At 34.9% G+C, this 24,006-nt stretch overlaps 1 protein-coding gene and 1 long non-coding RNA gene across 14 annotated transcripts in view; one reads left to right on the top strand and one right to left on the bottom strand.

The window, feature by feature from the left end:
- LOC106032457 (uncharacterized) overlaps positions 1-24,004 on the top strand; it is a 36,655-nt gene extending 12,651 nt beyond the window's left edge. For 2 of the 5 annotated variants that reach the window (XR_007163845.2, XR_010830401.1), the window contains exons 4-6: positions 1,906-2,019; positions 18,958-19,038; positions 21,756-24,004. This is a non-coding gene — a long non-coding RNA (uncharacterized lncRNA). Of the gene's footprint in view, positions 1-1,905; positions 3,617-18,957; positions 19,039-21,755 lie in introns of those variants that run through there. The other 3 variants (XR_007163843.2, XR_010830399.1, XR_010830403.1) reach the window with 2 other exon arrangements.
- The window catches only part of FAM184A (family with sequence similarity 184 member A), a 71,685-nt gene that overhangs the window by 7,340 nt on the left and 40,339 nt on the right, over positions 1-24,006 (bottom strand). For 2 of the 9 annotated variants that reach the window (XM_066994373.1, XM_066994365.1), the window contains exons 10-17: positions 18,062-18,103; positions 12,932-13,144; positions 11,512-11,665; positions 6,800-6,927; positions 4,239-4,423; positions 3,616-3,762; positions 1,294-1,411; positions 478-582 (exon numbers count right to left, since the gene is read on the bottom strand). In XM_066994373.1, the coding sequence (XP_066850474.1) occupies positions 478-582; positions 1,294-1,411; positions 3,616-3,762; positions 4,239-4,423; positions 6,800-6,927; positions 11,512-11,665; positions 12,932-13,144; positions 18,062-18,103 (1,092 nt within the window). The remainder of the gene's footprint in view (positions 1-477; positions 583-1,293; positions 1,412-3,615; positions 3,763-4,238; positions 4,424-6,799; positions 6,928-11,511; positions 11,666-12,931; positions 13,145-18,061; positions 18,104-24,006) is intronic. The other 7 variants (XM_066994367.1, XM_066994369.1, XM_066994366.1 and 4 more) reach the window with 7 other exon arrangements.

Raw genomic sequence — 24,006 nt, 5'->3', positions numbered from 1 at the left:
CTGTGTTTCTAGTGGTCTTATATCCTGAGCACCATCTGCAAAATAAATTTGTCCTCGCATTTTCCATAATAACCAAGAAAAATCATTTGAAAATAAAGCTGATTGAGGATGTCACTGTTCTCTATTATATATATGCTACAGTCCTGTCCTCTGTAGGGTCGCTTTTCTGTTTTGACTTCAGAGTTTTGTGAGAAGGAACTGTTTTATGTTATACATACATGTACATAAGAAACAAATATGTACACAAAAATCAGGAGAGACAAATGGAAACATGATGTTCCTTGTTTTGAACATGTCACTAAGTAAAAAAAATAGTAAATAGTAAAAAATGATATAAAATAGTAAAATATTTTTTTACTAAAATAGTAAAAAATGATATATGTACATACGCACACACACATTTCTTCTTTTTACTACATGCTAACTTTAGATTTCTTATTTTTCACTTTAGCAGTCAGTGAAGCCCATGGAACATACCTTCACCAATGGATTAATAACACCAACATTTGGGCTTGCATTAAACACTTTGTTGTAGTTAGTCTCCCTGTTAACTAGCTCCAGCTGATAGAACTTTTTGTCTTCCTAAAAAGAAGAACAAATAGAAACTTCTTTTCATGCATTCTCAATCAGTTAGTGGCCAAATCTGCCTAGAAAGTGATCTCAAATAAATTTATGCTTACATGTTTTAAAGAAACTGATATTGCTAAAAACTACATTTCATATTTTGTATATTATTATATGTAAATACTACATAATTTCTATTTATGCAGTTCTGTTGTATATGTTGTATAAGAGTGAGTATAGCTCAATGGATTATGCACTGGTAAGGATTCAGTATAGTTAACTTCCGATCTCCAGTTACTTTGAACTTTCCTCATTCCTTCTTGCTTCTGAATTAGGATCTAATCAGACTAATCTGAGCAAGGCTGCTGAAGTGTGAGTTTGCAAAACTCCGTGCATCAGGAAATTGGAAACCTTCTTAGAAAGCTCATAGAAGAGACCATTTCTTATATGGCTTACATGGCTCACTTCTTATTCCAAGATTGCAAATAGGATATGTCTGATCAAGGTCATACTGCAATACTTTTTGTAATAATGTATTATGCTTGATTGTACACTCTTTGCATCTAATTAGTTTTACTATTATGAGACACTGGAACCACAGGAATAACGTATTAAAGAATACAAATACACGCTATCAGCATTGGCTCTTTAACGAATTTTGTACACTTCTTATTAGATTAACATTTATGTCTGTCAAGATATTAAACCAGGAGAGCATAAAAGTCTTACAATCAATTTCTTTATGAGTTGGTCCCGCTCTGCAATTAGGTCTTTCAGTTCTGAGATAAGCTGCAAGTCTTCTGGTCTTGATTCTCTGTTTTTATATTTTTCTTCCATTTCTTCTAAACTTTATAGGAAAGAAAAATACCTGCTTTAGTCTGATCCAGCGTTAAATGATGAGTGAATAAAGTCAAAACTTTGATTTGTATAAAAGAGATTTCAAGGAATAAAAACAGAAGATCATTTTCTTTTCTCCCTGAAGTTAGTTAATTCTATATTATCACTGAGCTTTGTGTAGTTAAAAAACAAACAAACAAACAAAACAAATCTTTGCTACAGTTAACTGAAATTTTGTGCAAAATTCTAAAATCTTAACATCCCTCTTGTACATGCAGTATTAGTTCTTTGAAAAAAGGCCTCTTGGAAGCCAAACTGAAAACAAGGCACTCCAAAAAAAAAAAAAAAGTGGACAGTAGAACTACAGCAGACATAGCTGAGGCTGTTTATAACATATAATAAAAGAACTACATTGCATTATATTTAATAGTAATGTAAGTTTTAAAAGCTGGCAATTGACTTTCTTGGTGAAGAAACCAAACAATATCATTTTTCTCTTAATAGGTGACTACTCTGAATAAAGATGCATGCTTATGATACTGGATACTGGCACCATCTTCCTCAGTTCAAGTGGAACATAATGGGACAAAGATATCCAAGAACACCGAAGACTAACAGGTAACTAATTCCTCTCCGCAAAAGCAACTTAGTACCATTAGAGTTGAAATAAAGGAATACGCTGCAAAAGAAAAGCAATAAAACCTGGATATTAGGATATGTGAATTAAAAAGAAATGCCACAATTGATAAATGCTTGAAAAAAAAGAAACGGGAAGAAATCTGAAATGCCTAGTGGGAAAGCATTAAAGGAGAGAAGTGAAATAAGCCAACTGAGAGGGGAATTGCACAAGTAACTGCATAAATCTCCTTGTTTCTTTTTAAAGAACAAGTTTTGAAGACACACAATAATTTCAAATGTCTGTATATCTCTGAAACAGACATAATGTTCATGATGCTAAACATAGTTCTGAAGGAAACTACTAAAATACTTGTCTCACATATTCAGCATTCATATAGATCAGTGTACCAAGTTTCAGAAGATATTCAGGTGAAAAAAATATTCCTAAGAAAAAAACTATGAATTTAAGGCGTCAGTCAGCTCAAACTTAATTCCACAAGTAATTTTGACTTTGAGTTGGAACTGAAAAAACAGTGCATATTGAATTATAGCCTTCAAACAACCTGTAAATAACTTGAGGAGATTATGTAATCTATTTATATAAAACATTACGAATGTGAACAACATGACTGTTTTTATTTGCAGAAAATGCATTTGACTCAGCAGAACAGCAATATGCTCAGCTGGCTTGATTTCCATGTATACATTTTATGCTAGGTTAAGCTACTGTATACAGATCCCCAGAGTATAATACATAGTTACGCACAGCTGTCATTTTACTTTCAGATATTCAGAGAACTGTGCATGCGTATGATTATGGAGGAGTAAGAACTAGAATTTTATACTCGATTATCGACAGTTTTTGAGTGCTCATATTGTTAATACAGAATTAGATGCATTTAGGTTTTACTGTCCATTATTAGTTGTTATTTTCTTAGAGAATTTTTCTATCATATACTTAGAACCAGTTATTCTCTCCGCCATACAACTTGTGCTGCACATACAAATCCCTCAGTGACCACGTTGTGTCAGGAAGCTCTCAATGCCCTATGGAGCGTTAGCAAGAAACATTGGGTTACAGACCAAATGGGCTACATCACAGACAGGGATAAAGAATGAAGATTGTGGAAGACAAGAAAACTCTGGCTAGACAACATATTACTACACCACTCCTGCCATGATGTAGTCTAACCCCAGGTGACATTTTGACTCAGAAGCATCCTAAGTATTCTATTAAACTTGTATAATCCATTTCAGACACTAATTTTCCTAGGCTTCCTAGCAAACCTGAAGCTGTTTGCATCACTCATTTGGTATAATCACACTTCTAAATAGCTAATATTGTACTTATTGTGAACAGCACATATTTAATATCTTTCCTCCTTGAAAATTTTTGGTCTCAAATCACTAACAATTATCTTGGTTAATTCCCCTAAGGCTTACAACAATTGTGTTGTCCAATAGGCCTCATATTTGAGTAAGGTTTTTGTACCTTTGCACCTCTGCAGTATCTTCAGTGACTTACGGACACCAGAATGAACTAATGTTGACTCAAACGCAGCTACATACAAACTTTTTTAATGTAACAAAACTTACGAAACTTGTAAAGCTGAATTAATTTCCTTGAGCAGCTCTTGGGTCTTATTAAAATCTGCCAGCATGCTTTGTTTCTCTCTGATGTGATCTGCTGCCAAGACATCCAGCTCTTTCTCATGTTTCTTGCTTAAATCTTGCTCATGCATCCTGTTTAATTTATTTTTGTTAAAAAAAGAGTTATTCTAAAATCAACTGATTTGTTCATCATGAATTTCTGCCATGCTTTTCACAGCTTTTACACAATGACAACACAGAAAGGAATTATTCTTCAAAACCCACTACTTACTGTCCTCCAATCTTCTAGCTTATTTCATTGAAAATGCATCTCCTTTAATGCTTTTTTATTTTTTAATAAACAAGCATAATGAATTTAAAAAAAAAAACACACTTCAGCAGACTGTTATTAAAATATGCCAAAGTGTGTAAATGAAATGCAGATTAACTGAATGGTAATATTCACTAACTGTACCAGTAATGGGCACAGCTTTTTATGAAGAAGACTTAATGGTATATACTGCCACTTGATTAAAAGGATAAATTAAAAGCTGCAAATGATAAAATATCTTAAGTAAAACAATACGTGAGGCAATACGTGTTTGAGTTTAGAATGGAAAAATTCATACCTGATCTGTTGGTTAGATTCACTGCGTATTCTAAGAACTTCTTTCCCTTTAAACTCTAGTTCCTTGGTCAATGCACTTATATTGTCATGAAGATGCAGAATCTCTTTGTCTAGTTCAGCTATATGATGGTCTCGATGTCTCAGTTCATCTTGGAGGTCTGATATTCGGCATAAAAATTCTTTCTCCTGTGACATAAGTAGCAGCAGCAAAAACTATTTAGACTTGTATCTCAAAAGCACAATACTTGTTTTCAGAAGACAACAGCTGAACAGAATTTTCCGTTCAATAGATTTTTTCTTTCCTTTTTTTTTTAATGCTGACACAAATTACAATTAAAACTTAAGAGATTTTTTTTCTTGTGTGCAAGTACAAATAACAATGAAATCAAAGTTATGTAACAAGTAAACATTCGTGGGAGAATTTAAAACATTGTCACTGCCTGTTAAAGTTTGTGCATTTCATTACGTTTTCCTTTTGCCCATACATACAACAACAAAAACAAATACTACAAAGAACTATGGGACTGGGAATTTAGGAATTTCTACCTCTTGAACATACAATGCGGGGAAGCTGAAGAACAATCATAGCTGTTTTTCCCCTCACAACCCCATACAATGGGATGAAATAGTGTAAAATGTATGCCCTGTGCCCACAAACACTATAATTCAGAAGTCTCTTCTCTAATGCACATATAAATACCAGGGTCAGAAATATCTCACAGCACAATACATGTTGAAGAGCCCATCTATGTAAGATGTTTGCGTTTACATGTGTTGTTTTTTGGTTTGTTGTAATTTCTTAGTAAAAAATATCACTTAGAATGCCCTTAATGTGTGGTTTTAGTTTATATAATATTTACATTGTGTCCAATAAATCAATAAAAGTCATTCTTTTCACATAAGAAATTCCAATGCAGTTAACATCTGGAAAACTTATCAGGATCCAATTCCAATGGTTTTGATAACGTTTACAACCAGTTTACAAAGAATAAAATCAACCTTTTTCAAGGTTTTCCATTTCCATCTATCTCCCACTTCTTACAGTTTCACAATAATTAATATAATAATTAAAAACGTACGGTTTGCACAAATAGAAAAAAAGCAAAGATTTCAAAGTAGTTTTATGTATAATTGTGTCTTGTGCCTTTATGCACCCAGGAAATACAAACATATCCTAATGCACAAATATTATTATATATCCTTAAAAACAGTTTTAAAAATAACTTTCTTCCTCCCCATAGGAAGCCTATATTAAAGCTATAAGAAAAAAACATGGAAAAGAAAAAAGTTATGAAAAGTTATTTAAGAAAAATGTTAAGTCCACATATTTAAATATTTCAAAAATTAGCAAATAAAATCATCCCATTCTCATTTCTCTGTATCTTGTTCATCTCTGTTCCTCTAAAGTGATAGGCATCCCAATCAAGCGATTGCTTTGCCTTCAGTATAACTGAAACATGTACTTAGCAGCTTATTGTGCTGAAGTCAAAAGTACAAGGCATTTGGTTGGATCAAACACATGCTCTTAAATTTTAACTTGGTTTCTTACATCTTACTTGGGTGTCTCTAAGCTTAAACAGGACATTGAAACTACATCCTATTAAATTCTCCATGTTTTCTTTCATTGTTGCTGACAGCACCACATTTTTGCCTGTATTGCTCATGCTTTCAAACCCACAAGGACACAAAGAACAGGGGAGGGAAAAAATAAATAAATAAAAAGGGCTTGTCCTTGAATGTCATGCTGTAAAAGCTATATCAGATTAAACGTTTCCTCTATTAACCTACTTGTAAAAGCACTCCACTTCTCTGGTACTGGACTATTAGTAAGTGAATCCTGAAAAGCCTATTCTATATGCAAATGAAGAAATTTCTTTGTTTTCTTCTTTTCAAGAGTCTGGCTTCCTTTCAAATAGAGATGAAGCTTTAAATTTTAGTTACTAGTGGAAAAACTGATTCTGTATAACGTGAAAAATTATAAATATAAGTGAATGAATCACTTGGTTGCTGAAAACAATTGTAGTCCATACTAGCTTTGGGGGTTTTGCTTTTATATATGAAAAACTTGGAAGTTGTTAGGTCTTCTCTACTTTCTTTAAAAGCTAATTTATCTTTTCCAGTTTGGCACCTAAAAATAAAAGATACTAAGCTACATTTTAAGTTTGAAGCAATAATTTGACACCATATCACTTAGTGTTGGAGAGAAATAGTGTTTGTTTTTTTTCTTTTTAAGTCCTGCTGGCCACTGAGGACAAGTAAAATTTTGCAGGAATCAGCACTTTCCCCCCAAGGCAAGTCAGTGTGCTCCAAGATGGCTGCACAACTCTAAAAGGAAACTGCCTTGATATGACAGCCTTTACTAAGCATCTAAAGAAGTTTGCTGAAGGAAGAAAAAGCTAAGCAAAAAAATTTAGGTTAACTGGTAGGGATGCATTACCTGCTGGTGCTGGCTGACTTTCAAACAGTAAATTCCTCCTTACATTTCCACAACAGTTATTGCCTCCAGCTAATAGAAAACAAATACTGATTATTTTCCAACAAGTTGCCAGCAATGCCTCCTACCTGTCTTCTGCCAAGTTCTATGCTTCTTTCAAGCTCCATTTTGGCAGCTACCAGTTCCTGTTGATGGTTGTGCCTTAGTTGGTCAATTGCTGCTGCATGTTGATGATTTAGCTCTGAGCGCAAGGAAGCTAGTTACCATGAACAAAAAGAAAAGCTTATTTTGCAAATGTTTACTATTAATTAACAATAACAGTCCAGCTCCTTCAAACATTGTCGCTGACCTAACACACGCTGCTTATATTAGCCACATGAAATTTCTGTTGAATAGGTTGAATTAATTCGAGCTCTACAGCCACAAAGGTTTAGACAGACTCAGATTTATTCAATATTAAAATACAAGCTACTAGAAGATACCTTAGAATGATGGTTTCTCTATCCCTTCTTCAAAAGCATGGCCTATTATGTAAAAGTATTTATAGCCAGATTTGAAAATGGGATCAACTTTTCCAAATGCAAATACTTGAGTATTTGCTATTACTTGGCCATAGGTAACAGAACAAATATTCATTTTTGCAAATGGGTTTTATATGTGCATATTCAACCATCTATACATACACACGTTGGAAGCTTCTGCAAAAGGAAACTGATGAGAACATTTTAAAGAACAAGTCTCTAAATGGAATCTATAATGAATTCTTATTTGTGTGTGCCACTGTTCCTTCTGGTATTTTCATACAAACTCCCTAACTACAGTGTCTTGGGCACCTCATGATCTTAACTATGTTTGCTCTCCTGATACTACTGAAGGTGGGGAATGATTCATTCTTACTCCAGTTTTACAGAGGGGAAAGAAAACGAGATGAAGTGTCTTCCCTTAGAAGAAGTCTGTTGTAGAACAGGAATTCCCCTTACGTTTGTTCAGGCACAGTCAAGACCTTTCCCATTAGATTATTTGTCCTTTGCACTATATTTCACTTATATTTTTCTTCTAATACTTATCCTTTCAATTTTGGGTGAGAATTAGTTATTAAATACAAATATCATCACTGATTATGATAACAAGTTTGTCAGTATTAAGAGAAAAGAACTTTTCTCCACTTATATTTTAATTAGCTGTCACTGACGTTCCATGTCACATTATTACTACTTCTGCATTAAATTTTTCCTGATGTCATTTACTCTTGTGTTACATGTTCCTTGTCAATAATTTATATCTTTCAAATATTTCATGATTCTTGTATATTTTCTTATACCTTCATAGTTACTCTCTGCTTCTTTTTACATTTTCAGTGTTCTTGTTTACCAGATTTTGTGATTTGCATTTTTCTCTGTCACAGATTAAACCAGATGAAAAGCGAGATTTAGGCTTTTTCTAGATTTTAAGAGAATTATTTCCTCCACCTTAAGTGACATCCTTGGCTAGATGCATGCTAAGCTTTTACTGTCAATTGGAAGCAAGGATGAAATGATGTTTCTCAGCTGCAACACTTGCCTTTCTACTTATGCACTTTACGTAATTTTGATAGAATCCTCAACTCAACTTTCCCATTCAGTTCACATATTTTTAAAATTCCTGTATTTATAAAATCTCTTATTTATTAAATTATCATTTTGCTGCTATGATACGTCAGCTATTTTTTAAAAACATTTTGAGTTGAGCAGCATTCCAACAATTCACAGACATGGAGGATGCATATTCAGACTCCATCTAAATCCCTACATGAGCGTGACTATGAGGCATCTCAGAATATGAAAAGCTTTGAAAGACAGAGCATAACAATCACCATACTGTCCTAGACCAAAGGTCTACCTTGTCCTGAATACAAAGGCAGATGCCTAAAGAAAAGCTCGAGCATAGGCAAGCAAGTGATGATACCGCCTGATAATACACTTCTAGTCATCAACAATTTAAATCTCAGGGACCTTTCTGAATCAAAGGTTTGTCTTAGTTTTAATAGCCCTCAATGTATTTTTTTCCCCACAAACTTGTCCAGTTCATTTTGAAAGCACGTTAAAATGTCCTCTGGTACAGAATTCCACAGGTCCATTCCACATTGTGTGAAAAAAGCACATTATTTTGTATTAATTTTTTGCTAGGTTTATTGAATAGCTCCACTTCTCAATTGGAGAACCAAAAAATTTAACAGAATGATCACTCTTCATTTACTCACTGAAAATTGGTTTCAGCTCCACAGAACAGAAACAATGTGTGTAGCCACCCGGTGCTGCTTTAACTGGGAAAGGGCATGCTCTGCCCAGTAATCTGTTATACAAGAGATGGGCACCAGCACCATCATCCTGAACAGCACTGCCTGTGGCTTCTGTGCTTTCTGAGCAATACCTATTCAAGTAAATTATAACAGGAGCTTGTCTGTCAATACTGGGGGGTGGAGGGCCGTCTCAGAGACCCTTGAGTGTGAGAATCTGGTTTGTAGGTAGGCTTGGGCAGGTAACAGTCATTGAGCTGCTCAGCTCTGCTCAGATGGAAAGCACTTCTACAAACACATGTACGAACAGCATTTTTGGCACCAACTAAACTTTAAAAATCAACCTGAAACATTTTGTTTTGTTTTGTTTTTTACGTTCCCCCTCGAGAGATGGAGAAGAGTTTAGTGTTCTGGAGACTATACTTTTGGGGACTGTAGTGCTGGATTTCTGTGTCTCACAGTTTCACTTAAATTAAGCTTCAAATCTTTATACACTTTGTGACTACAGACCTACATTTACAAAGGACTTATCTGTGAGAGGAGACTGCAAGTAATAATGTGACAGAGGATACAAAGTTATGCTTCTGTGGCTACAAAGGACAGTGGTAGAAATACTGATGAAGAAACTAAATACCATCCAGACAAAACAGTTACTCCTATTTGGTGGGAGATCTCCAAAATACATTCTTCAGAAATCTTCTCCAGCCAGTAAAATGATGTTAACTGGTCAAAACTAACCACAGTATAAGTCCACTCCAAATACTGGGCCAGGGACTGCAAACAAAAATAGACAAGTGTCCAACTTTGATGAGTTGCAACGTCTAGCTGAAGCTTTTCTAACTACAGGATGTCTCCTTTATTTTTTTCTGGTAGAAAGACTGAGCTAAATGAAGTGGAACAGATGCTCAGGTGGTACAAGAAGATAGAGTTCTGGGAACAGAGACACTGACATGAGTGAAATTTTGTTCAGATGTGCATTGTACGAGATAAGATGTTCATTTTCTCAGAGGAGCTATGTTCATACCTAACCACAAAAAAACCCACTGCATTCCCAGTGATAACTTCCTGACATATAACATGGACAAAGAAAGCAGGGGTTAGACAGAAAACATCAGTGAAATGTCACAGCCCTTAGAAAAACAATTATTTCTACATTAATGTAGAAACATTATTTCTACATATTTCTACATATATTTAACTATTTGTTTTAAGGCTTATATCTACTGGTTTTGGCTGCTGTTAACAAATAAAAAAGACATGCATGTCTTTTTTGTTGTAGCTTTTTCTCTGCAGTGTTTCTAAAATTTGTCTTTTCCTTCCTGTCTGAAAAGAAAATCCCTTCTGCGTACGTATCTCCTGCTTGGAGTGATGCAATCTGTCTTTACTTTTTTTTTTTTTTACGCTACCCTTGTAATTTCTACATTCCAGACTTCCAAAATGCCACAACAGACATCCTCCTTTTCTTCTCTTCTGCATTTCCTGCTTCTTTACTACCTTGCACTGCAGTCTTTTTGTCTTTGACATCAATGCCAGGTATCAGGCCATCCTTTCTACTTCTGTGAAGTTTCTTTCTGGACTTTCTCAATCCTCACCATTTTGTGTTATACCACTGTCAGTATTCTTTAAACCTTACCATTCACAGACATCTGTTTTCCTCCATAAAACCTTCTTTTACATGTGAAATTCTTGAAGTCTACCATGACATCTTGCTTGCCTCATTCCAATTCCCTTCCAAAACTGACTTGTGCTCTTTTGTCAGCAGAAAAAAGTGTGTGTGGGGGGGATTACTTAAATTTTAGATCCAGCAAAAACACAAAACTATGAAGTATTCAAGTGTTGTGGAGTAGAAGCATGTTATCTCTGTCCTTTCTCTAATTGTCACATTATCTCATCTATTTATATGCATCTATCTTGCATACGCTAGATTGAGATTATGTGTTCAAAGATCATAATTTGCTTGTGAAAAAAATGGTTCCTTTTTCAAACACAAAAAAAATACATTTCATCTACATTATTAAGAAAATAAACAAGGAACCATCTCTGTTTTCTTATGTTTTGTCTTATTTGTTGTTTCACATTCCTTAAACTGGCTGAAGCATTGCGTCTTCTTAAACACAGCTTGAACCCTTCCTGCAGTACAAAATACAATCTTATTTGTAATTCAGTGTATCAGTGACTCAAACATTTCTTTCCTATAGAGACAGAGTGCTAGGGCTCACACTCCTAAAATCAATACACATAGAAATCTAAGCCACTACCCTGCTGCTTCTATTCTATACTCAGTTAATTTCCAAAATATTCATCATGAAATTTCATTGCTTACTCCTTTCAAAAAAATTAAGAGTATGATTTTTGAAAGTAAACAATTTTGACTTACCTGTTAAAGCTTATACTGATTTTAAGAGGAACAATTAGGTCAAAATTGAACGACACCCAGATACACTAGTGTTACAATACACACATATATATATGCGTGTGTTTGTGTGCGTGTGTGCACGCACATGTATACTTGTTTGAGTAGAAATAATGTTTTTGGACCCATCTGCAAATTTGAAGACAGTGTACCTAACATAGCTTTTCCTTCATCCTCCAGCTCAAATCGTAGAGTCTGAAGTTCCTGTTCCATCTCCAATTTGAAACCTTCCATGGCTTGTTTGTGTGTTTCTTTGAGTGCCTGAAGTTCTTCTGAATGCTTTTGTTGTAAACGTTCTTCTAATTCCTATGAAATACAAATGAACAAGATTAATTCTATAGCAGCCTAGGGAATTATAAAATATTAAACAACTGGCAGCAAAAAAAACCACCACCACCACCACCAACAAAAATCAGGCACTGGCATACTCTAGAAATTACTAAAAAAAATGCACAGATATTGCTTATAGTTTCTTCTCTCACTACATTGTTCTGCTACTGTAATTTTTCAAGGTCTGCTGGTTATCAGGATTGCCTGAGTTCAAAACAACTGTTCTGCTCACAGTTAGAAAACTTAAAAAACAAACAAACAAAAACTATGTTTGTTTTTAAACTAAGTTTACATGTTTACATTAGCAAACAATGAGACTAAACAGATCCATAGATGGGTCTACTGTACACATAAGACTTTTGGGGGTGTTTGCTCCCCAGTGACACCCATTTTTACTTCCCATTAACGTGTATTAAGCATAATGCTCCTGGAGTACATCATCTTGTTTCATTTTGAACAAAGCGAATGCAACAAGTGCTCCAAGACCATTCTATGATGTGAACCAAGTATGTGGGGACAACTGATACATTCATTGCAAAGGTACACCTCAGATTGAACTGAAAAAAACAAAACCATAAAGACACAAACCCTATTTAAGTGCAATGCCCTGTCAACACTTCAATTTTAAAGCAGGTTTAGTCAGGGTTTGAACAAAGTATCTTAGGCATGACATTATTCTGGATGTAAGAACTACCTTACAAGTTGCAAAACAGTTTATACAAATTTTTAACACAATGAAAATTTAGAATACATTACAAAAGGAGTAAATCAACAGGAGATATCAGAAAACACATAAAATTGGGTAAATATAATGGAAAAAAGAAACCTCTTCCAAATCAAACCTGGAATATAATCTTATAGATGACCATCTCAAACTACTGTTAAGAAATGTGTGTCGGTAATGATTTTATATATAGATATATATATATATATATACACACACACAATACATATATATATGTGACTGCATACATAAGTATGTATAAGCACATATATATACACACAAATACCAACATGCTGCTAGAGTATAAAGCAAGATGTGAAATAATGCTAGTATAAGAGATGACTTTCAATGTCTTAATCAGATTTAACTACATAAAAATGTTACTATAAGATACAACATCTGAAAAGGAAATTCAGTAGTTATGCAAATAGTTTTACTAGACTAGTTTTTAGTCTTTACTATTTCCCTCTGAGTACATAACATTCTCTACATAATAGAGAATACCCATATGAACATGCCTTTTGTTCTTGCTCTTTTGTTTCTTCCATATTTTGAAAGGCAAGGATATGGGCCTCCTGAAGTGACTTATGCCTTTGCTGATGCTCTTCTTCTAATTCCTGCATCTCCTGAGTCATCCTCTGTCGCTCCTGACTGAACTGGGCTTGTAGCTGTTGCAAAGAGCTCTGTGACTGGGAAAGCTGCATCTCCAGATTCTGCTTCAGCAAGGAGATCTAACCCACAGAACAGCAAATACTAATTAGTCATTAATAATAAAACAAATTCCCAGAAACATTCAAAAGAAGAAAACACTTGAAAGTTAAACAGAACACTAAGAGGGACAAGCAATGTCATCCATCCATTGAATTTCTTGTTAAAGTTATGCCTCAGGAATGTAATCATTACACGTAAATAGCTTTGTAAGGGTTCTCACATTTGTTAAGTTGATACTACAGCTCCAGCTACATGATTGTTCATGGCTGAATCATCAAAATTTACTTCTAGGTTTTGTGCAAAGATCAATAAATATGACACTATCAAGGTCCGAGATCAAATGTTTGATTGTTAAAATAAGCTACTCTTCAGATGAAGATCACATCAATTCTGTATGGAAAATCCTGCAGTTGATAGGGGAGTATAGCCTGTGCCATCGAGATTGATGGATTTTTATATCTTTTGATATGGTATGGTCCTATCTATCCTGTAGGTAGTTTTCTGATTTAAAAAGAAATGGTAGCATATGACTAGTACATGATAAGTAAAATGTTGCACTTGATAGATCCTTTTTCCATTGTTGTTGTTGGCTCAGTAATGATATGAGAGTGATTTTTCTGCTGGTTTTCAACTAATACCAAAGCAGTTTGAGTCAAAAATACTCATCTTCTTAGAAATACCTGATATTACAAATGACGCTTTTCACCCACCAAGTGTCTTAATACATTAGAATACACTGCACTCGTTGAAAAAGTTCCATTTTCTCTTTATAATAATGTTACATACTTGGTTCTTCACATCAGAGAGCAACTTTTCAGACTGAAAATACTAAACCTCTACTTCCTTTGGAGGCAAACAACAGAGATACACTCTCCAATTCTGAAAACAATGTTTTACAAAAAAAGAATTTTGTTGCAGTGACTCAAAGGAAGGAAAAATAAAATTGTCACATGACAAAAGATTTGAATTAATAAGGATATTTTACAAGCCTCAGAGCATTACATAGAATTTAATGAGAATTTAAAAGTCTGATAGTGTCATTTGATTCAGCATCTTACAGTTAATTTTGACAAATTAATTAAGACATTGCACATCAATTTATTGATTTACAGAACATTAAAACCCACCACTTAACATAAAATTAATAGCAGCATACCAGGAACAACTTGCAGCATGAACATTGTTGTTGAACATGTTTTTTTTTCAGAAGGACATAGCTTAAGCAGATTTGAAAGAAAGAAGCTACATTTAAAGTAAAATTAGCACTAAAACAAAACAAGCAAATTAATTTGAATGAAATGACCATGGCTAGTTGCACTTAAAATTCACCAGGTCTTTGTGTCTGGGGATATATACACTAGCTTCCATGCAACCTATATCAACAGCATTTTACTTCAAACAACTCTGAAAGAAATTTACTATAATTGAAGGAGTATGCAAAGGCCTATACTGCATTCTGTAATCTGAACTATACATGCAAAACCTTTTACTGGCTACATTAAATATAAATGCTACATACAAATCCCACAGTCAGGTTTGTCTAATCTACTACTACTCCAGAAATGGCCAACCCTTGTTACCCAGGCTAAGGCATAGATGTAGGGATCATAACTCTGAAATCTACTAGCATCTACTAGATACTATGTCTTAAACCTCAAGACGTATTTTTGGACAAATTCATGGCAGAAAGATCCATTAAATACAACTGCTATCTGAATCCATGTAAGTTTTTAGGAACCACAAAATCCTGTGGTAATTCCCACATTTCAGTAGACATGCCTATTACACCTGTAATGGAAAGTTTTTTCTTTTTCACTTATTTTACTCATCTTTCTGTAGATCTCCATCATATTCCTCCTTACTTTCTTTTCTAGACAGAACAGTTTTGGCTTACTGAGTCACACCCTGTATGAAAGCTATTTCATAGCTACTGTCATATTTGTCCTACTTTTGCCTCTTTTCTACTATTTCTTTTTCAGATTAGGTGGCCAGAAGGTAAGCTATTTAAGATGAAGGTGAACTCCGCTTTTATATAGTGGCATGATTTTACAAACTTTGTTCTCTTTTTCTCTACTATATTCCTAATGTTCTATTGGCTTGTATGACTGCTACTAAGCACTGAGGTGATATTTTTATGGAATTATATATCAGTATCCCCAAATCTACTCTCTTTAGTTGTAACAGTCAAGTCAAGGTTCATCATTTAATGCAGTAAGTTAGAATTTGTTTTTTCCTTATGCATCACTACACCAAATTTCATCTGTCATTTTGTTGTTGAGTCCCTTTGGCTTTTTACAAATCTTCTACAAGTCTTCAACCATCTTTGTCCTTCCTACCCTGAATAACTCTGTATTAGCTGCAAACTTTCCCACCTTTTTTTTATAAGCAATCTGGAAAAGAAAGTATATTGCACATCTGTAGAACTCAACTGATCATCTAACTTCACTGTGGTAATATTGTATTTAATTCCTATCTTTCAATCTTACTTATCTATGCAAAAAAAATTCTCTCTTGTGTCATGGCATTCCAACTTGCTCAACATCCTCACCACTACTCAGCTGATCCCTTTCAGCATACCGTGGCTAGGGTTGCCATGCTGGTCAAACAAGCCAGTAATGAAACTACATGTGGTATTCTTTTTTTTCAACCCCAGAATTCCACTCCACTGATGAGATCGATTTGCACCATACCACTGGCAGTACAGTCAACTCTGATTTTTCATGTATGTGCTATTTTCATGTATCGTACTATTAGGTTGCCCAGAGAGGCTGTGGATGCCCCATCCCTGGAGGCATTCAAGGCCAGGCTGGATGGGGCTCTGGGCAGCCTGCTCTAGTGGTTGGCAACCCTGCCTAGAGCAAGGGGTTTGAAACTAGATGATCTTTAAGGTCCTTTTCAACCCAGGCCATTCTATGATTCCGTTCTATGATTGTCTTTTTCCTCCAGGAAAAAAAAAAAATAATCCAGACACCTTATCTAAACTCTCTATTGATCTCCTCACATCCCCATCTGTTCTTATTCACTGTTGGGCCTCTGTCTCTTCTCTCATCTTTCTGGGGTCCTTTCTGTGTTTTTTTTTTTATTTATTTTTATTTTTTACTTTGGTCCTTCTTTCCATCTGTAAGCCTTTATTTACTCTTTCTCTGCAACACTACCACCTAGCAAAAACCACACCCTGACTGGAAGTCTATTTTTCTCTCTGTGCCTTTAGGTAACTCCTGCACTTCTTTTGATTATCTCTGTTCCTATTTAACCACCATCCATAAACTCTCAGGATGCATTTTTGTTTGCTTGTTTCCCCAAGGTCACTAAGGTCACTATGGCAAGTTGGCTCTAGCTACTCCTTGTCTTCAATCCATTCAGTACTCCAGTATCTCTCCCCCTGCTTCTTCCCTTCTTTTGCTCATTTTCTTCTTCCTAACTGTTTTTAGAATCATAGGAATGTGTAAGTTAGGATAGTCTTAAGAGATTATTCAGTCCAATTCTCTGAACTTGCTGGGAACACTGTATACAAATAACTGCTTAAAAATTGATATAAAGGAAAATCCACAATTTTTACTTAGATAGTCCTCCTCTGAGTACCTGTGACAGAAACACTGAGATACTAGACAGATATTCTGTCCAGTCTTACTTGTCCTTGTCTCATTTCTGTACCTCGGGTTTCTCACCATTGCTCTGTCCCTTTCACCAGGGCTACCAGGAAGTAGAGTTCTAGGGAAAGTCCAGATCAGTCCTGCAGTACCTCAGGTAATAAAATATTACCTTCTAAAAAGCCTTTCAGGATAACATTCAAATGGAATTGACTGGAGTTTGGTATCTTAGTCAAATTCATATGGATTTTTATGAAGATGCCAAGAAAAAGCATATTTTGGGCTTCAAGATAAATCTCTCTCCTACTTAAGTCCCTTACCCACATTCTCATAATTAACACTGTACCATTTATAAACATTTTAAGCAAGATCAAAGCAATTTTCTTTAATTTATTTCTTGGAAATACATGAAACATTTTAACTGAAATGTCTGGGAGAAGTCCAACATCTGGTCAGGAAGCCGTCTTAGAAGAAATCAGGAACACCCTTCTCAAGAACAGTTCAGACTTCCACCAGATTAAAGTGACTGCAAAACCACAGACTGAAATGAGTTAATCTCTGGAGATGCCTATTTGCATCAACAGGCTATAAAACACAGGACAGTGAGAGTTAATGACTAACAACCAAGTCAGATTAGTCTACTACTCTAATGGATAATAAGGATTTCTTTTTTTGTTGTTGAAAATATATACAATAGTTTAAAAAGAGTTATTTTTAAAAACTCTTTTTAAAAAGTAAAAGGTACATAATTTTAAGTGCTGTTTTGATTATATAATACATATTCAGATATTCTTAAGTGCATCCCTTTACATGTCTTTGGAGCTTTGCCTCTACATATTACTGTATTGAAGACTCAAAAGAAAACAGCTCTGAACACTGTTCTCTGAACTTCCGATACTTCTATCTAAGGTTTTCAGCAGATTAAAAATATTGTTAAGAATTTAAAAAATAAAAATAAAAAATAGAAAGAAAGAATATTCTGGCTACAATTATAACTTGCACTGCAAAACTGCAAATTATAATACAGCATCAACCTCATGCTTTGTAGAAAGCTCTGCAATACACATTTGCGCTGCCCACAAGCTTGCTTGCTTTAATGATGACATAAAAATATTGCTTATATTATGAATATGTACATAATGTTTGATGTCCAGTGATATATACATTTACACAGATGAATGGATGCAGTACACAAGCTTTTGATAACTAGCGGCAAACATGTTCTCCTCTCAAATGTTGTTACGTATTCTATTTCACAGGCTAAAGCTTTAAAGCAATATTACAGGTTATGCAAATTTATTAGTGCAAACATGCCCTATTTACAAGCTGTAAGTGCAAATCACTTACATTGCTGATAGATTTATGCAAAGCTTCACCGAGACAGTGCCGCTATGAAGAAAAGATCACAGGAATAAAGGGAAACATTCAGAAATCAACTAAGTAAAAGAAAAAGGATAAAGAAGGGAGAGTAAAACATAGAACATTAATTATAATATGACCAGGGAAAAAATAAGTTGAAAACCATTTGGAAAAAATTTAAATGAATACGTTGCTTTGACTTCACATATAAACTACCTAACACCTAACAGAATGATGAATTTTCCTGCATTATGCTTTGAACATACAGGATAGCATTATCTCTTCAACATAATGCTGCAATATACTCCTATATTATAGAGCTGAACATTTTGGAAATTATCCAGCTGCTTTCTCTTCTCCTTTATGGAAGCAATTCTGGGGAGAGACCATTAAGTGCACCAATTTGCATTACTGTTAGAAAGTGTGTTATATAAGGACTCAATCAACAGTCAGCTGTGTCTCTGAAAGCACAAGCATATTGAATGCAAAGATCGGATTTCACTGCTGGAAGGCAGAAAACAATTTTAGTCTGTAATGAAGACAAATATTAATATTTAAGTATTTTTTCTTAAAATTCAGAAACAGATGGGCAAATAAAAGACTTTTTCCGAAAGCTTTTATCACAATTCCTTGTTGTACCACCTTATATTGGTGTTGATTACTAATGAAAAACAAAAATAGAAATATATCACTAATAAATGTTCAATATAAAATATTACTGGTTATACAAATCTTATATATCACTCATATATAAATATATAAAATACCTGCATGTTTATATATATATGAATTACACAGAAAGGCACACACACGCAACAGAATCATCAGAAATGAAGTGAAAACGTTTTTAAATCCAGCATGACCGATTTCTCCTTTTGGCACAGGTTGGTCAAGAAGACGGCTTTCTCAAGGAGACAGCATGTATTTTTACACCAGCTTGGAAGACTTAACTTGGGAACTTTTAGGTAATACTTTGTCGAGATATAAAATGAAGATATTTTCCTTCTCCTGAATCTACAAAAAGGAGTAATATAAAAATATATTATAGTGGAAAAATCCAACATTGCCTTATTAAAATTGTTAAAGTCAAGTTACAATCAAGACTATAGCACTAGGAGGCATCATACTCCAGTGAACCACACAACGGACTGCCATGTAACAGTTCTGACTTCAACAGATAATTTTGCCAGTGCCAACCTGAGCAAACCCACAAATTTTTCTGTGCTTCCTTTCCCATCTGTCTCACTAATTTAGGTTGGAAGCTATTAAGAGCAGGAATTATTTCTTGATAATTAAGTAGAAGTAGAAACCTCAGTTGTGTTCTACACTGAAAATAAAGTGCAAGTAAAAATATATTTTGGAAGCTATATTCTGAGTTCTACCCTATGAATAAGAACATTTAAGAGAGTGAGAGTTGCCCCCTGCTGCTCACACAATAATAGACTTCTTTTCCAAGAAAAAAAATGGTCTTTCTTTGCTGTCAAACTGGCCTTATGGCTAACAGAATAAAGAGGGCTTTTAATTTTTAAAAATTTTAATTTTCAATTTTTAACCATTTTAATATATGTGATTTCACCAAGTTTAAAAGTTTTAGATCTGGAAAACAGACAGAAGAAAAATGAATTTTTGGTGAAGGTTTTGGACTAACACTCTCTAGTTAAGCTCAGTACTTAGATTTGTTATAATTTCTTTCTACCTGAGACTCAAAGCAATCTTTCTGCAGCCCACATTGCAGATTGTGAAATGAGAACAGTAATAGTCTTATGCAAGTATGATATATTCAAAGATTATAGGGGTGGAAAGAAGACCATGCACAAACCTATATACATAATTTTAATATATTTGTAAAGTTGAGCTTTTATACTTGACATTCCTAGGTTTTCAAAAAGACATGCAGGAACATTCAATGTATAGCTTATTACTTTTTAACAAAACCCCAAACACATAAGTATTTCACAAATCTTGAAGTACTTCACATCTCTAAATACCATAGCACTACTCAAAAGCATTTAATTATAGGTAGCTAACTAAAGATCAATCTTGGAAAAAAAGAAAAAGACTGGAAAAAATGATATAAGAGTCAATCAAGAAAGACTTCAAGTGTGAAAATAAGGTGAGTTTCAGACAACATAACAATGGAAAAAGCCCTGCTAAAGAAAACATGATTTCTTTCTTCAACAAGATTACAAACTTGCGCAATAAATGCTATTGCACAGCAGCAATTCTTGAGGACTTTTTTTTTTTTTATGTTATTCAAGTTATTATCACATTAGATTTCAATTCCCCCAAAAAAGTATGTTCATACAATCTTAGTGAAGGAAAAGATGAGGCCAGACCTCAAGTACTGTGTTCAGTTTTTGGCCCCTTACTACAAGAAGGACATCGAGGCTCTGGAGCATGTCCAGAGAAGGGCTCTGAAGCTGGTGAAGGGCCTGGAACAAAAGTCCCGTGCGGAGCGGCTGAGGGAACTGGGCTTGTTTAGTGTGGAGAAGAGGAGGCTCAGGGGAGACCTCATTGCTCTCTACGGCTACCTGAAAGGAAGTTGTAGGAAGTTGTGGGGAGCTGGGGGTCGGCCTCTTCTCACAGATAACTAGTGATAGGACTAGAGGGAACGGCCTCAAGTTGTGCCAGGGGAGGTTCAGTTTGGAAATTAGGAGACATTTATTTTCAGAAAGAACAGTCAGGCATTGGAACAGGTTGCCCAGGGAGGTGGTGGAGTCACCGTCCCTGGGGGTGTTTAGGGAAAGGTTGGACCTGGTGCTTAGGGACATGGTTCAGTGGGTGACAGTGGTGGTAGGGGGATGGTTGGACCAGATGATCTTGGAGGCCTTTTCCAACCTTAATGATTCTATGATAGATCTCAAAAACTGGTAGAGGTGAATCATCACTGAAATCAAACAGGGATGCACTAGGATTAACACTAAATCTGATAGCCATTTATTGTTTTCATCCTTTATTAGCAAGTAAATAATTTTCATAAAATACATACATGATAGAGTAATAAATTATAGTTATGTAGGTATCGGGATTGAATCCAGCAAAATGTGTTGCAATAAAACGATATGCAGCTCTGTATTGAAAAGGATTCAGGACACATTTAGAATGGAGAACACCAAAATAAGTCCAGTGTAAATATTAAGAAATTCCATAAAAATTCAAACATCATTGTGACTGCTTCTACAGCGTGGCCCATAACCTGGGGAAAAAGTTATGAGAAGCAAAAAGAATGGAGGTGTACTTATTAACTCTCTTCACAATAGAGAAAAGTAATCAGAAAATGATGAGAAATAAATCATAGAATGCTTTGGGTTGGAAAGGACCTAAAAGACCATCCAAGTTCCAACCCCCTGCCATGGGCAGGGACACCTCCCACCAGAGCAGGTTGCCCATAGCCCCATCCAGCCTGGCCTTGAACACCTCCAGGGATGGGGCATCCACAGCTTCTCTGGGCAAAGAGAGAATGTGGATTTAACTATCACCCTCCTTATTTCTACATGTTGGAATTTAAGGTTTGTGATATGATTGTAATATAAGAAAATAAGATAATTAAAAATGATTGTAATATAAGAAAAACTTGCTCAACTGTCAGGCTTCACAGATATACATACAATGATTTGATATCTATGTATTAGCTATCTTGCTTTCATGTATTTTGCTGTCCTTTTTTTTTTTTTTTTTTTAGCAGAAGCATCGTCTTCTCAGCAGACACACAACTAATCCTCAGATATAACCAAGAGAAGAACTTCAGTGACCCAGAGGAACAGAATAGAGGTTGCTGCATCTCTAGAACCCTCCGATCACTGCAAGCTAAAGAATAGGACTGAAAGACCTTTTATGCAAGACATGGAAGACTTGTATTCCCACCTCTGTTTCACCATATCTCTGAGCTGAGATTTCCATGAAGTTATACCAAGTGATCGTATCATTGTACTTTCCTCAAGAAGGGAGTTTTACTGAACCACTGATATTTTCTCTTTTCATTCAGTTGCACTATTTCCTGCAAGACCTTAGTTTATTGGATGTGTGGAAGTTCTCTCTTTTCGTTGTTTCTCTTGGATAAAAATAACCCTCAACTGCATTACAGAGGCTTGACACTGAAGTTCAGAATCAGTCTTCATGTCACTCAAAGATGAGTTATGTAACTTTCTCACTGTACCCATTGAAGATATTTTAATGTCATACTGTGCCAAGACCTGACTTCAGTATATGGTTTACTGAGTTTTCAAAATTGGCATCAGCAACAGAAATTGTTGTGCTGAAGCCTGAAACCCTAAGTGGGGAAAGATCCAACTTTATTTGTTGTATCAAAGCAGATCTAGACTACTAGATCATTGCCTCATTTTAAGAATGACTTTTGATGTTGCTAATCTTCCTGAGGAGGAAAACCTATACGCGCCCATCTGATGTTAGTAAAAGAAACTATTTTGAGGGGCCTGTTGAGGAAGCTGAAGGGACCTTTGGCGTAAGTCCATTTTATTCAGCTAAAAATAATGATAATACACAAAACTCTCTTGAGATACTTCTTTGGTTTGAAGAGAAAAACTGATTTTACAACTGATTTACTGTCTCTGGCTGCCTGCTGCTTACAAGACAGGTGACTGCAGAGATTTAGAAAGCAGATGTTTCCTACTTCAGTATTTTGTAGACATACTAGGAATGGAAAAACTGCATCGAAGTTTGCCTGGTCTGGCTGATCAGAAAAAGCAGCATTTAGAGACCCTTCCCCTTCCTCTCTGTCAAAACCCAACAGTTTTCTACTGAGAAAAATGAAGTATATATGAGGCATTCTAAAATGCATAAATATCTCTGAGATCTAATAGGTCCTGATTCTCTCCTGGTTTTGCTGCAACCCTGAGTGAAGATGCTGTGTCCAGGCAACACAAGGTAGTGAGCATCCTGTTGTTTTAAAACGATTAAGCTCTTCTCTTTTCTAGTTGTAGGATTCTATCAAACTGATAAGCAAAATGCTTAGGTATTTTGACATATTTTTACCTGTTAAATTTTGGATTATGATCGTTTTATCTGACAAACTGCAGGCTCAATGGTCAAGGGAAAAAAAGTTTTGAATAGAGAGATCATTTGCATCTACGGACATTTTTTTTTAAACATTTTTTGAATGGTACTAGAGCTTCATTTCATTTTACTTATTTATCATAATGCTTTCAGGATTTTAAAGATTATTCATGCGTCTTGGTTAGCATTTCCTAGACCACAGAGGTATCTGTTAAGAAAGGCCCTTTACCTAGAGTTTTATACACCTACTAATCTCAAACAAATGTTGTCTTACCCATTAAGTTCTTTCTCATTAATTCCAGTGTCTATTTTTACTATTCCTGGGCTATGCAAAAGCATGGAGATGGTTAATACTTACCTGGGAATATATGAGCAATTATCTTCTGGAGCAAACAGGCTAAGAGTAATGCTTTAAAACTAGATTCTTGCCAGAGTCTTGGTCTTATATTGAGGGGAAAAAAATATGCAAATGAGATTAGAATTTTATTTGGAGAATGGTATTACCATTGGATTTGGTTTAGATTTCTATTTACGAGTTTTGGAAGTGTTAGCTCCAAACATCAAGCTAAATTCCTTTATGACTCATGCATCATTAATTACATATTGTACTAAGAATTTAATGTTCTTTTCATCCACTGACAGGTAAAATTAAAAAGTCTTTCAGTCTCCTTCAGATTTACTAACTGAAATACTTCCAAACAAAAACCGATATCATTAAATTCCAATTAAAAGTTTATGATGAGAAAGACAAGATTCTTTAGATATGAAGATATCACAATTTCAAACAAACTAGATGTACTTTTTAATTTAGCTAAACACAATACCATGGGAGAAAAAATTAAAAGAAGATGAGACCAAAAGAGAGATGAAAATGAATTCCAGTAACACATTTATTCTTAAACAGAGAAACAAAGCAAACA

This window comes from Anser cygnoides, chromosome 3 (assembly GCF_040182565.1).
Source record: "Anser cygnoides isolate HZ-2024a breed goose chromosome 3, Taihu_goose_T2T_genome, whole genome shotgun sequence".
NCBI classification, from domain to species: Eukaryota; Metazoa; Chordata; class Aves; order Anseriformes; family Anatidae; genus Anser; species Anser cygnoides.
Note: the sequence above shows the minus strand (reverse complement) of the source record. Positions and strands in the feature narration are given on the sequence as shown.